Genomic DNA, 15,083 nt, shown 5'->3' with positions numbered 1-15,083 from the left:
TTGATGTCTGCAGTGATATTCCCTGTTTCATTCAAACATTGGTCATTTGTGTTTTCTCTATCAGTCCTGCATGAAGTCTGGCAATGTTACTGGTCTTTTCAAAAAACCAGTTCTTTCTTTCATTGATTTTCCTTATTTTATTTTTAAAATTTTCAACTTCATTGATCTATTTCCTTCCTTCTGCTTTATTTGGGCTTATTTTACTCTTTTTTAGAAGGAGATGATTCTTGAAAGTTTATCAATTTCAGATTTTTCTTTTCTAATATAAGCACATAGTGATAGAAATTGTGATATGTTGCATTTTTATTTTAATTTGGTTCAACCTATCTTTTATTTTTCAAGAGACTCGGTTAAAATATAAAGACTCCGAAAAATTGAAAGGGATAGAAAAATATGTATCATCCAAACAGTATCCAAAACAAAATTGGTGCAGCTTTAATAATATAAGAGAAAGTAGATTTTAACTCAACATAGATGACTACAGGTAAGACTCCAAGTATCACTTAGAGAGGCTTAAAGGAGGTGTCCTTCCCAATAGCTGTTTAAGCAGACAAACTGCAGAAGTTGTCTAATTTACCTATTTTAATGTAAGGAACTTTGTATTTTGGGGGGCTGCTTGACATTTAGATCCTATGCCCACATTTTCAGAATTTCACATTCTACACCTGTTGGTGGGAGGTAGACACCATTTCCCTCATTAGAACCTGAAAAATAATGATGCTTTGTTGAGCCAATATTTTTCCAACAATTTACTTAAACTATTTCTTGAATATTTTTACAAAATACCGAACTTCAGCCTAGTACACTTTGGGACACTGTTTTCAAATAATGTTTCCATTGTGTCAACAAATAGATACTTGTAGATAGCTGCAGATTGTCTATACTATTACGTGTTTAAAATAACTCTCTTAGTCAGAGTGCCAGAAATTTTATCAATGTCTCATGCTTAAAAAATGGTAAATTCTAATCAACAAAAGACAGATATAACCAGGCAATTTGAAGCATAAACAAAATCCTCTGTCTCAATTATAAAGTACAAAGTATCAGGTTTGCAATATGGGTTTTTCTTTCGTAATAGAATTTCGTAACTAAAGATTGGGTTCTAGCCATCTCAAGGCTCCAGTCGGGTAGTAGTATTCACTACCAGGCTGACATGGTTGGTGGCAGAATTTAGTTTTTCACAGGCTATTGGATTGAAGACCTTTGATTTTTACTGGGGCTGGCCAGGACCTCCCTCTATTTCTTGACTTGTAGGCCTCTCTATAATGACAGCTCTCATCATCAAAGAGTGTAAACTAGAAAGGCAATTGAGTCTGTTATCAAGATGAAAGCCCTAATCACAGAAGTAACATCAGATCACTTGTGCCATATTCTGTTCATTAGCGGTGAGTCACTAGGTTTTGTTGATACTCAAAAGGAGGTGATTACACAAGGGAATAATTGTAGGATCATTGCAGGTTATCTTAGATATCTGACTACCCCATTTCTGTCGATGAGGAAATTTATTAAACAAACGCAGCCATATCCATGCATCTTCAAAGAAAAGAATTAGGAGTTCTATCTGGTACTAAGATGTAAAGAGTAAATACCTATTGACAAAGGAACAGTGTGAATAATATGACATATTTTGCTTATAAGGTAGAAAATAATTCTGTAATTCTATTTGCTTGTATACAGTTACAGAAACTACGAAACAACATATAAGAAATGAATTACAGGGTTGCCAAGGTTGGGAGTGAGGAGTGAGAACTGGGTGGAAGGGAAACAGAGGTTGAAGGGACTTTTCCTGTAGTTTTTATATTTACAATTTTTCAAACCATATAAATGCATAATCTATTCAAAGATTAAATAAAAATAATAGGAAGATTTTTTTGTGGTCACCAAAGTTGTCTCTTTTCAGTATTCTAGAGGGGCATGAGAAGTTGAGAGTATTAGCTAATGATAGAATTTTAGAAGTTTTTTCTTGAAGGTTCAATATGCCATAAGTAGTGTCTTATGCAGTTGCCATTTAGATGCAATTTCACATCAAGTCTACTGAGTACCTGTTGCAGCCACTGCAAAAACTCAGAATGGAACCTCCCACCCAAGATTTGGTTTGGACGTCAAGACAGTGACTATATTTACATACACAGATACACACACACACACATACACACACCCCAAGAGGGTATGAAGAGATTTATTTCATACATAATGAGACTTCTCTGGGGAAAGTAGGGCAGTCCTCTCAAGCTGATCTGAAAATGATTTGAGAAAACAGTGAAAAGAGACAGGTCTTAGGGTTTTATTGTGGTTAGGGGGAAGGCTCCGGTGTGAGCCTTCCTGCATGAAGGTTGGGGTTTGTGTGGTTTGAATCTCTCCTGGCACCAAAGGTGGGAGCACCCTGGCTTTTTTTGTTTTGTTTTGTTATCATACTGCCCAGATTAAGGGTACAAGAAGAGGCAAGGGTGAACCTTAAAAGCTTTTAGTAGTAAAACATCAAATAAAGCAGTCGTATTCTTTTTTCTAAAGAGACAAGGTCTTGCTCTGTTGCCACGCTGGAGTGCAGGGCTCAGTCATAGCTTACTGGAACCTGGAACTCCTGAGCTCAAGCAATCTTCCCGACTCAGCCTCCTGAGTAGCTGGGACTACAGGCGTGTGCCACTGCACCAGGTTAATTTTTTTATTTTTATATTTAGTTTTTGTAGAGATGACGTCTTGCTGTATCTCCCGGGCTGGTCTTAAATTCCTGGCCTCAAGCAGTCCTCCCACCCCTGTCTCCCAAAGTGTTGAGATTACAGGTGTGCGCCATGGAGTCCAGCAATAACTTGTTTTGTTTAGTCAGGATAGCAACAGAGACCTCACAAATATTTAGCCTTCTGACACAAGCTTGTAAAAAAACAGTTCCTTAAAAATTATCAAAATTATATGCGTAAGGAAGGCTGTGGGAGACAAAGGAGTATTTCTTTAGGAGATATAATTTTTCATCTATCAGACTAGCAAAAATTTCAAAGAATTATGGCATTCAGTGTGGCCCAGGATATGAGAAGTTAGGCAATTCCAAACAGTCAATGGAAAATAAAAATTGCACATTCATACACCATTTTCCAAAGGTAACACCTTCATATAAACAATTTCAATGTGCAAGTTGTTTGACTCAGCAATTCTACTCCTAGAAATTTATTCTGAGTAAACAATCAGATAAATGCAAAATGTACAACCACACAATCAATACATGCACACACACACGCAAGAATGTTCACTGGAGCATTGGTTGAGAGAAAGAAAAAAGGTTGGCAGCAACCTATAAACCCAACTATTGAGATTTAAGTAAACTAGTGTATCCTCCTATGACAAAATATAGCCATAAAAGGAAGATTCAAAGTATTTCATGATACAGGAAAGTTATTAACTTTATATGTTAAAGTCGAAAGGACATAAAAGTATTACACTATTATTCCATTGTTGTTCATTAAATAGTTGTAAATACATAGGAAAAAGACCAACATAATATAAATACATTAAATTTTTACAGTATTTCTGGTGTGATATGCTGGGTTATTTTTATTTTCATCTTAGTTCTCTTTAATTTTCTATACGTTTTTTACTAAATTGGAATCTCAGAGATTTTGAAGGTAAATGATCAGTGGCAAAATAATGCTACTACATATAAATTCATTCTACAAATTGGGCTAACCAGATGGAAAACGGGTCACCACACAAAGTATTATAATTCATAAGAATAATGATAATTAATATGGTACAAATTTATTAGACAATCAAATACCATAAAACCTTTGTGACTGGAAATTGAATAAAAGACTTAAATTGAATTAACTTAAAAGACATTAATAAAGGTCTGTTCCTTAAAGCGCTCAGACATTTAAAAGATACTTTCAAGACAAAAACGTCTAGTACAAGGAGGATTACTAGTCTCCTCAGGCCGTAGTGAAAATGGAGCATATCATTATCAAATAACAACGTCAGCTAAAAATACAGAGCCTGTTTATTTTGTATGGACCAACTGTGCAAGCAATTTGTGCAATATTTTGGTGTTAACTCCGAATTGGATACGAATTACTCATTTTCACAAACTTAAATTGGATTACACTTTATCTTTCCCAATTACTGCAAACATTTACTGAACACGTATACATTTGGAACTTAACTTCGATGAAGTAAAAACACGAAAAGTTAATCTCTACTTCCAAAAATGTAGATGCACGCTGCAATTGTATTTCATTTCTTTTGCAAAATTTTGCACAGAATATTGTTGTTAATTGTTAGTAGAGGATTTCAGAAGTGACTAGATCCTTTAGTTGAGGCAAGCAGGTATGTTCCCCGTGTTCTAGCACTGCACTTAAGAGCCAATGAAAGAAAATTTTAAAAAGAAAGCAGTGTCTCCTCTGGAGACCCCGCCTGCCACGACCACATACCTTGATTCTTGCTTTCTCTATAAATTCTAGAGGGGCTTTCCCAAACTCAAATCCAACTCCAATCCAAGGAATCCGGCCCCTGATGCACGGGGGTCTACGCAAATTCTTCCGCTGAAGGAGTAAGAACAGAGCAAGGCAACCCAGGATTATAATCACTGTTGGGGAAATTAGTTCCATGTTTTTGTCCAGCACCTTCCAGAATCAGAGAAGTGTGAAACAGTCCTGCCGTCCTGGCACTAGCTTCTTTTCTATGGGCTACGGAACCTGCCGGGACTCCCAATCTTTCTGCTACAACTTTTGCAGCTCTCCTTCGTAACTGTAGCTTCCTTCCTCTGTCCCAATTTTTAGGTGATTTTTGCATTGTCGCTCCCTCCCACCTCCACTTGTCTTTGAATCTCAGCCAGCGCGGAAAAAACGCAGGGAGCGGCAGGGCAGGGCCGGGCTAGCACTGACGGGCGAGAACCAGTCGCGTTGCTATGGAGACCGGGGGCGGAGCCGCAGCGGGCCCCGCGGCAGGCCAATCAGAGACATCGTGGAGCCCGGCGGACTACATTGCCCAGTAACCTGCTGGGCTCCGCTGTGTTTTCCTATTCTGAGGTGCAGGGGGTAGCTGAACCACTCTAGCCTGGGACTGCTAGGAAGGTTGCGGGTCCGCCCGGCCGAGCCGAACGAGGGAAATGGTCCTTATCCGGCCACTCGCCGGTTGAAAAGGGGCCGCCCTGGCAGGGAAGCGGCAGCCGCGGCGCGGTGCAGCGGCGAGAAGGGGTGCGTTATCGCTTTGCCCTGCTGCTGAATGTCCGTCCCGGAGGAGGAGAGGCTTTTGCCGCTGACCCAGAGATGGCCCCGAGCGAGCAAGTTCCTACTGTCCGGCTGCGCGGCTACCGTGGCCGAGCTAGGTACCCGGCTGCCCACGCCTGGGCCTCCCGGGCCAGTGGCACGCGCCGCGCTGGGGGAGGGAGCGCGGGCGGCTTGGCGCCCGGCAGTGCGCATCGGAGAGGTCGCCCCTTCCACGCCCGCCTGGCGGAGGCGGTGGTGGAGGCCAGGCCCGCGGTGGGAGGAGGAGGGATTGAGGTCTCCACGGCCTTTTCCTTCTAATCTCGTCTAATGCTTCCCTTAGGCATGTGCTGTGGTGCTTGAATGTTGTACTTTGAGAAGCCTCGCCAGTGTCATTCCTCTGTAGGAATCATTTTCCTTTTCATGAGGATGACCTTTTTAAAAACATAATCTGTTTTCCATCGTTACTGAGATAATTTCTGTGGTTTATAGTCTTACACAGCCACACTGGCATTGTCTTGTGGGTCCAAGTTGTGGACCTACCTTGTGGGACTTCCGTTATTAACCTGCCACTCACAGAGCATTGACTTAAGCATCCGCCGGTTACTTGACCTCTCTGAGTGTAATTCATCTATACTGTTTGCCTTGCAGGATTCTGAGAAGTCAATAATATATGATTGCTAAACCCAAGGCAGGACACCAATTAGTTGCGACATTTTTATAATTACTACAATACCAGGGACTGTGGATATATATTTGAAAAGACCCAGTCTGACCTTCTTACAGGCTGCTGGGGAGACAGAGAAAGAGAATTATAATGTGCACTTGTTATAATGAAGATATTATTAGGTGTCATAAAAGCATAGAAGAGCAGCTACATCTGCCTAAATGAGTCAGAAAAAACTTCAAGAGGCCATCTAGAGTGGAATGATGATGCCCTTGAATGAGCAAGTAGCGTTTATTCCAAGGATTTTGTGAGTAGTGTACTCATGTGTTTCCTGTGAAGCCTTAACTGTGTATTTTAAGATTACCCTAACATTTTCTTGCCTGTTACAAAAAAATAAAAAGAACAGTTCTGATGCGTTATCATTTGTAAATGTTAGTTGGTCCTATTTTAAGAGTTTATTTTTTAATTCTAGCATAGCCAGCCATGATCGGTTGTTTTGTGCTCTTCCATTTTGCCTTTTAGCCCCTCTATTTTTTAATGTCTCTCCTTTCGAAAATGATGGAGAATTTTTAATTTTCATTGTTTTTACTGAAATAAAATTCATCAGCTTAAAAAGATCTAAAAGCAGATTGCTGAATGATATTTCCAGGTTTTATTTTTAACTGATATGTCCCCCCTGCGACTCAATGGCTTTTATACAGGACTGTTCTTTGTTAAAAATTCATGGAGAGAATGGTGTGGGGAGAGTGGATGGAAATCAAAATGTGGGATGGTTTTAAGTACAAATCACTTCAGGAAACTGAAGCATCATTTAGGAAACCAGCAAGAAAACAAAGCTTATTTTGAAAGACATAATCTGTGTAATATGGAGAATCCTATTAAGATTTTTCAGGTTTCATATGTCAATAAAACATTGCTTGAAGTCTATGCAAGCTACTTCTGTTCTAGGGAAACTGTCAGCAAGATACTAACTTTTCCAAAAAATAAAGGGTAAGATTTAATATTCATTTCCCTTCCCCACATTGTTTTCTCTTGGAAAAGGTGTACTAAGGTTTTGTGTCAGGTGGTGGTCATTGAAAAGTCTCATATAATGTGAGTAATGTTCATGAACTTGTCTGAACGTCATTATTTTAAATATTCAGGACATTTTCTTTATAAAGTTATGAGCTTTATCTTCCTTATGTAGGCCATTTAGCTTAACTGTATTAAGGTAAAAGGCCTATCTCTAATTTAAAATTTAAAACCAAAACATTTTTCCAAAATACAGTTAGTACTTGTAAGGAGGCCATGAGTAGGCCTTGCATATAATTTAGTGCTGGAAAAATAATTCCATATATGCTTTAATTGAAAGAATATTGAGCTTGTGACCCTTGCATATAAAAGACAACATTATAAACTCCATTACATCTTCTGCATCTCAAACATCATGTCAGTGATTCATCTGCATGTGAACATCATCCATGAAATTATAGAATTCAGCTTCCTCTAGCATTTATTACAGTACATAAGAATATATAGTGCAGTATTCTAATGTTACATTAGATCTCAAATAATCATGGCTGCAGTCAAGAGGATGGTACAGAATATGGATAAATTATTTCCCATTGAAAAGCAAAAATTAATGACTAACAGATATTAAAGTGAAATTTCTGAATAGAAAGAACCCAAGGCTTGTCATTTTTATTTTATTTTATTTTATTTTTTTTGCCAGTGGTACGAGATGCTCTTGCGTAGTGATTCTTAAATTTGGAACTGTGTGAGAATCAAGTTTCTAAACCCTCTTCAACCTACCGAATTAGATTCCATGGGCATGGGGCTAGGAAATTTCAAATTTTTAAAACCTCCCTAGCTGATTCTGTTATATTCTAAAATTTGAGAACAACCCGTCTTGGGAAAATATTACTCCTATGATTTTAGATTTTTGTTTGTTTCTCTGAATGTTGTGGGTTTTTCCCTGCATTTGTGTTTTTGTTAGCAACCTTTCCCCTGGATCTCACAAAAACTCGACTCCAAATGCAAGGAGAAGCAGCTCTTGCTCGGTTGGGAGACGGTGCAAGAGAATCTGCCCCCTATAGGGGAATGGTGCGCACAGCCCTAGGGATCATTCAAGAGGAGGGCTTTCTAAAGCTTTGGCAAGGAGTGACACCGGCCATTTACAGACACGTAGGTATTTATCTTGATTCTAGCTGGTAAGTTTGTTATGAGTTATGTGTTTGTCTCCTGTGCTTTTCTGTTTGTCCAAAAACAAGCTAGTTTTTTTCTCCTACTGATGCAATACCTGAACACATGCAGCACATAGTCTTTTTTATTATTATTTATTTATGTATTTATGTATTTATTTATTTATTTATTTATTTATTTATTGAGAGTTGCACTCTATTGCCCAGGCCGTAGTGCAGTGGTGCCATCTCGGCTCACTGCAACCTCCATCACCCAGGTTCAAGCAATTCTCCTGACTCAGCCTCCCGAGTAGCTGGGACTACAGGTGCACGCCACCACACCCAGCTAATTTTTTTTCTTTTTTCTTTTTTTGTTTTGAGAGAGTCTCTCTCTGTTGCCCAGGCTATAGCACAGTGGTGTGACCTCAGCTCACTGCAACCTCCGTCTCCCAGGTTCAAGTGATTCTCTTGCCTCAGCCTCCTGAGTAGCTAGGATTACAGGCGCACACCACCACACCTGGCTAATTTTTGTATTTTTAGTAGAGATGGGGTTTCACCATGTTGGTCAGGCTAGTCTCGAACTCTTGACTTCATGAAATTTTTGTATTTTTAGTAGAGACGGGGTTTCACCATATTGATCAGGCTGGTCCTAAACTCCTGACCTCAGGTGATCCACCTACCTTGGCCTCCCAAAGTGCTAGGATTACAGGCATGAGCCAAAGTGCCTGGCCAGAACACATACAGTCTCTTAAGAAGAAAAAAATTAACTACCAATTATTATTAAGAAGTTACTGTCCTAAATTTTTAGAAACGCATACTCACGTATTTAGGGATGAACTGTCATGAAGTCTGTAAACCACTTTAAAATATTAATTAAGCAAAAAACAATGAAGCAAGCCAGGTATGGTGGCTTATGCCTATAATCCCAGCAGTCTGGAAAGCCGAGGCAGGATAATTGCTTGAGCCCAGGAGTTCGACACCGGCCTAAGCAAGATGGCAAGACCCTGTCTCTACAAAGAGTAAGAAAATTAGCCAGGCAAGGTGGCACATGACTCTAGTCCCCACTACTCAGGAGGCTGAGGTGTGAAAACAGCTCGAACCCAGGAATTCAAGGTGGCAGTGAGCTTTGATCCTGCCACTGCACTCCAGCCTGGGCAACAACACAAGACCCTATCTCTAAAAAAATTAAACTGGGCCGGGTGCTGTGGCTCACGCCTATAATCCAGCACTTTGGGAGGCACAGGCGGGTAGATCACGTGAGGTCAGGAGTTCGAGACTAGCCTGGCCAACATGGTGAAACCCTGTCTCTACTAAAAATACAAAAATTAGCCGGGCATGGTGGTGCATTTCTGTAGTCCCAGCTACTCAAGAGGCTGAGGCAGGAAAATCGCTTGAACCCAGGAGGTGGAGGTTGCAGTGAGCGAAGATCATGCCATTGCACTCCAGCCTGGGTGACAAGAGTGAAACTCCATCTCAAAAGAATACAAAATAAATTTAAAAAGTTAGAAAATTAAGGAAATATGGCAGAAATATGATAAATCTCAATACGTAGAGATAGAGGGAGTTACATATTATTTACTCTTCAGTGTTTGAAAATTTTCTTAATAAAAATTTGTATAGGTTTAAGAAAGAAAAAAATGAATAGCTGATATCATTTTTCTTCACTTAAGAACTTTAAACACATAATTTAAATTTTTCATATTTTTTGAAAATTAACATATATTTATTACAGTGCCAAATCTCATGAGTCTCTGTCTCATAATCTAAGAGCAGGCTACTCTGAAAGAGAACAGAGTTCACTGCCTAATCCAACACTGGCTATAGTGTAAATGCAACACAGGTGATTTTTGCCCCAGTTCCAAGGCTACCTAACTAGCTATGCGGGCCTTAGTCACCCTTAAAGGAAGATGGTTGCCACTATGCCAGTGAGAACATTTTTCTACTTTGCTTCCACAGTGACACTCACAAGAGGAGGACTTGACTTTTTAGCTTGTGTACAGGAGAATATAAAATTGGAGAATATAAAATTGGCTTCAAAGGAGGTAGGATAGATTTGGCATTTTTCTCCTCATAATGTTTCCTGAAGCATGAAAGGATCCTTGATCAGAAAAGTGCTCAGTTCTAATTTCTGATATTTGCTGGCTTAATATTTTTAAAGACTCAGTTCTCCAGATGAGTAAGTTAGGGTGTATCATCAAAAACTTTCTGGAATTGTGTGCAGAGACTGTTAATGGTTTTGCAAGTTGTATATTTTTGAGTATCTTAAAATATTTCATCAGCTTTCTAAAACATTAAGAAAAGCTCTCTATACAAATACCATGTGTTGATTTTAATTATTTTGTTTTCTGTCATTTTTAAAATATTTTCTTCTTTGCATCCCATTATTATTTTGAGTTTCATTTCTTTTCATTTGTAGTTTGTTCATTGTATTGTTTTACAGCTAAGATTCATTTCATATGTTTGATACTTGGCTGAAAAATTACAATAAATTCTCCAGTGAAATTATGTATCTTTATGTAATGAAAATGCCTGCTGTGCACCAAGGTATGTACTAGGGCACCTGGGGTAAGTAAAAACAAACATACAGAGCCTACCTGGAGAAGCTCATGGTCTGAGGGAAAGATAAGCAAGAAAAGTTAATTTCTAATCAATATGATCAAAAGGTCAGAGAGCACTTTCTGAAAAACATGTTTTTGAGTTGAGTCCTGAAAGACAAGGACATGTTAGTAAAGCAGAGAATGGAGAATTCATTTTGGAAAGATCAGACAGTGTGTGGGAAGGCAAGAGTCTGAAAAGAGCATGCCCCATTTGGAGAAGCATCAAGAAACCCACATGTCAGAAGCATCAGCCCCGTGAGACAAAGACACAGCTAGAGAGATTGACTAGGCCATGTCGAAATGTCCTCTTATTTTATACAGACATAAGCATATAGATACATGTAGCCAAAGTTACCTTTTTAATCTTTTTTCACAGTGTACTCCGGAGGTCGAATGGTCACATATGAACATCTCCGAGAGGTTGTGTTTGGCAAGAGTGAAGATGAGCATTATCCCCTTTGGTAAGTTTTGTTTTGAAAATAACATGCCGTTGCCCCAAATGCCTTAATGTTTATTAGGTTTATGTAAAATTGTACATTTGTACCCAAATTGCCTTAAGTTATGGACTTAAAATAATAAATAATTACAATATAAGTCCAGATAATTGAGCATTTACTGCACATGGTATACAGACATACATGTACATACATATATAAGGTGCATATATAGAGATAGTTAATATTTTACTGTTGAAAGAATTCTTATAGAGTACCTTTTTATTTCTCTTTTTATTAAGAACTCTCGGCTTTAGAGTCAGACAGGGATGGGCTCAAATTCCTGCTCTACTACTGTATAACCTGGACAAACTGCTTCACCTTTTTTATCTTCAGTTTTCGCAGCTATAGAAGTAACACTAACCATTAAGTGTTTTTATAGGATTAGGTGAGATGATTAATGTAAGCGTATATTATTTAACAGAAACTGAAAAAATTGGTTACTATAAATAATATACATAGAGTGCCTATAAATAAATAGAAATATAGAAAACACAGGCTGGGCATGGTGGCTCATGCCTGTAATCCCAGCATTTTGGGAGGCCAAGGTGGGTGGATCACCTGAGGTCAGGAGTTCGAGACCAGCCTGGCCAACATGGCAAACCCCTGTCTCTACTAAAAATACAAAAAATTAGCTGGGTGTGGTGGGGGCCTGTAATCCCAGCTACACAGGAGGCAGAGGCAGGAGAATCGCTTGAACCCGGGAGGCGGAGGTTGCTGTGAACTGAGATTGCACTGTTGCACTCCAGCCTGGGCAACAGAGCAAGGCTCTGTCTCAAAAAATAAAAAATAAAAATAAAAAATTTTATTTATATAATTATAGTATATAACCTCTCAGCTGGACCACTGTCACAGCCATCTAACTTGTCTCCTCCTTCATCCTCAAATGTGTACCCTGTATCCAGAGTGATTTATTTGAAACACAGATATTAACACGCTATTGGTGTCCTTAAAACTTGTCACTGGTTTCTAATCACCCACAAAATAAAGTGGAAATTTTGGAATGTGACTTAGAAGATCTGCAAAATCTGATCTATGCCTTCAGAGAACTAAGCAATTCATTGATTCTCTTGCAAAGAGTGGTGCACTAATGAGCTGAAAGATTCCACTGCCTGCACATACCAACCTGTTCTTCACCTCTGTGTGTGTGTGTGTGTGTGTGTGTGTGTGTGTATAGATATATATATAGAGAGAGAGAGAGGGAAAAAACACAATAAACTAAGGAAAAGATTCCAATAGGCAGTTCACAAAAGAAATACACACGTTCATTAAACATTAAAATGTTCAAACTCACCAATAATCAGGGGGATTAATTAAAACCAACTTTAAGCTGTTAGGGGAAATATAAGTTATGATAGTCTTTCTGGAGCATAAATTACTTGTTAACATTTTTGAATGTGTAACCCTTTAACCCTTTGTGATTATAATCATTTATAAATGCTTCTACGTATGCATCAAGATAGACACAAAGATATTGACTGTAGCAGTATTGATAGAAATTTTTTTTAAATTTAAACTATTGATTGGAAGCAGTTAAGTAGGTTATGATATATTTATGGCATAACACAATTATCAAAAGCATGAGGTGGGTTTCATGTGTCTAGCATAGAAAGATGCCTATAAAATCTTTCTTAGTGTTAAAAAAATCCAAGCCACAACTATAAAAAAAGGGCAATATGTAGTTTCACCTTTCAGGCCACATTTCTTTATCCTGTTTTTGAAAAATTGTAATGTACTAAGCTATACTAATTGCTTTCCCAGAGTCAGTTATGGAATAGAAGATTAATAGTCCTCGCATTTTGGAATTTCTTCCAGAAGGCAAAGGTTTAAGTAAAAAGTTCAAAGGAAATATTATACCAGAACTTTCAGGGTGGGTAGGTTTAATGTCCTTTTGACCCAATCAGAACAGTTTATTCGGTAATTATGGTATGCCAGTCTTATACTTAATACTGAGGCTATAGTAATGAAAAAGAAATAATCCTGCCGTCGTTCAGCTTACAGTAACAGTCGATGAATAAACAATTAGAATTATGTAAAAAATACAGAGAAAAGAGTGGTTATGAGAGATGCAAAGAGAAGAAAATACGATAATGTACTGTGCTCATCATTGTGTGGAGAAACAGGCATTTTCATAGGTTGCTGGTGGAAGTGCAAATTGATCAAGGTTTTCTGGAAAGCAATTTGACAGGCTCTAGCAAATGTTATGTAAATGTTCACATTTCTTAAAGTTATGCTAGTTAAATAAATTATGGCATATCCATAAAATGAAATACTATCAAACTATTAAAAAGAATGAGGCTACTCTATATAATCTGATAGGGATAACCTTTAAGATATGCTGTTAAGAAAACAGTGCAGAACACTGTACAACTTGACATTCTATATTAGTGCTTTTACAACGGAACATTTATACAGATATGCTTGTGTATGCACAAACTGTCAGTCATAACTTAATGTTTAAGACTGTGAGCTCTACATGCAGGCTGTCTGGATTCACATCTTGGCTGTCCCACTCATTTGTTGTGTGATTTGAGCTGTCATTCAACTGCTCTGTGCTTCAGTTTCCTCATCTAACAGAGAGAATGACAGCACTGTCACAAGGGTTGATATGAGAACTAAATGGTATTTTTAAAATGCTCAAAACAGTGCCTGATATGAGCATTCAGTGAATTCATTATTATCTCTGGCAAGGGATATAATAAAATAGAAATTGTGATTGCTTCACTGGAGGGGAGCTGGGCATAGGGGTCAGAAGGAGACTTTTCTTTTATACCCATTTATAGTTCTTCAAGTTATTTTAAAGTAAAAGGAAAGAAAGTATTTATTTTCCCCGAGACTACTACAGTAATCTGGGTTAAAGGTGACTGGAGTCTAGCCTTTGTCTGTTAGGCTGACTACATCTACCCAGTTTTTATTCCACCGTAGTTGGAGTTAAACTACAATTACCAATTCAGATATGTATATCTTTGAAGCAACTGCTCTTTCCTTTGGATTTCAGGCCATATAAGGCCTGAAATTTTCACTCCTTATACTTCTTTAACCTCCCATCAGTAAATAGTCAAACTGTTATTACTCTGTGACTTACTTGGGTATATCCTTTTCTTTACTTGATCTGAAATCTCTTACCTAGGCCCTGTACTAGCTCAGTATTGGTTCACTATAAAATTCACTAAATTAATGGCAACTTTAAAAAGAATTTCCTTCTACAATTAGGAAATCAGTCATTGGAGGGATGATGGCTGGTGTTATTGGCCAGTTTTTAGCCAATCCAACCGACCTAGTGAAAGTTCAGATGCAAATGGAAGGAAAAAGGAAACTGGAAGGAAAACCATTGCGGTAAGTTCTCCAATTAACCAATACTTCTCTTTTTCCCTTGGCCACCATCATATTTTTAACATGTACCTGGTAGAATTATCATCCAATATGCAGTAAAGATATTACTTCTGACTTTTTAAATTTGAAAGTTCATTAAGAAGAAAACTAAGCTGGATCTTTTCTTTGCACTAGAAAGTGTACATGTTCTATACCAGATAAATTATATGTGTGTAATATTCTTTGCTGCTTTTTCCAGCCAAGGCTAGACTTGTCCCCTACTGCAGGTTAACATAAACAGTTTGATTATTAAAACTTGCCCTGGTATGAATCTCAGTTTTACCATTGTGGCTTGGTGTTGTGGAAGTACTCAACATTTCTGGTCTCTTGGGTTTTCATCTTTACAAACTCCCTCAAAAGGCTGTCATGATGGTTAACATGCCTGGCTGCTCATTAGTGTGAAAAACCTTGCTTTCCTTCCTTTTACCCTGCAGGAAGAGAGTAGCAGGGTTAACGTTGCATATTGTCCCAACTTTCTTGTTGAATCTCATTCCTCCTTCATCTCGAAGCCCTCTTTTTCCCTAATTTAAAGGAATTTTTAAGTGTGGCTTTGGTATATAAAATCCTCCCATTGCATTACACTATATTATTAAAATCCGATTTTC

The 15,083-nt window shown here is 38.3% G+C and overlaps 2 protein-coding genes across 3 annotated transcripts in view; one reads left to right on the top strand and one right to left on the bottom strand.

The window, feature by feature from the left end:
- LOC111543188 (24-hydroxycholesterol 7-alpha-hydroxylase) overlaps positions 1 to 4,845 on the bottom strand; it is a 103,076-nt gene extending 98,231 nt beyond the window's left edge. Inside the window, exon 1 of one of the 2 annotated variants that reach the window (XM_023213070.1) lies at positions 4,416 to 4,845. In XM_023213070.1, the coding sequence (XP_023068838.1) occupies positions 4,416 to 4,592 (177 nt within the window). In that variant the 5' untranslated portion in view covers positions 4,593 to 4,845. The remainder of the gene's footprint in view (positions 1 to 4,415) is intronic. The other variant, XM_023213069.2, reaches the window with a different exon arrangement.
- Positions 4,846 to 5,004: 159 nt separating this feature from the next.
- The window catches only part of SLC25A27 (solute carrier family 25 member 27), a 22,932-nt gene continuing 12,853 nt past the window's right edge, over positions 5,005 to 15,083 (top strand). The window contains exons 1-4 of the mRNA XM_023212971.2: positions 5,005 to 5,311; positions 7,832 to 8,023; positions 10,989 to 11,073; positions 14,320 to 14,442. Of these exons, the coding sequence (XP_023068739.1) occupies positions 5,209 to 5,311; positions 7,832 to 8,023; positions 10,989 to 11,073; positions 14,320 to 14,442 (503 nt within the window). The 5' untranslated portion in view covers positions 5,005 to 5,208. The remainder of the gene's footprint in view (positions 5,312 to 7,831; positions 8,024 to 10,988; positions 11,074 to 14,319; positions 14,443 to 15,083) is intronic.

The sequence above is a fragment of the Piliocolobus tephrosceles genome, chromosome 5 (genome assembly GCF_002776525.5).
Source record: "Piliocolobus tephrosceles isolate RC106 chromosome 5, ASM277652v3, whole genome shotgun sequence".
NCBI classification, from domain to species: Eukaryota; Metazoa; Chordata; class Mammalia; order Primates; family Cercopithecidae; genus Piliocolobus; species Piliocolobus tephrosceles.
This window is presented reverse-complemented; position numbering and strand designations above follow the sequence as displayed.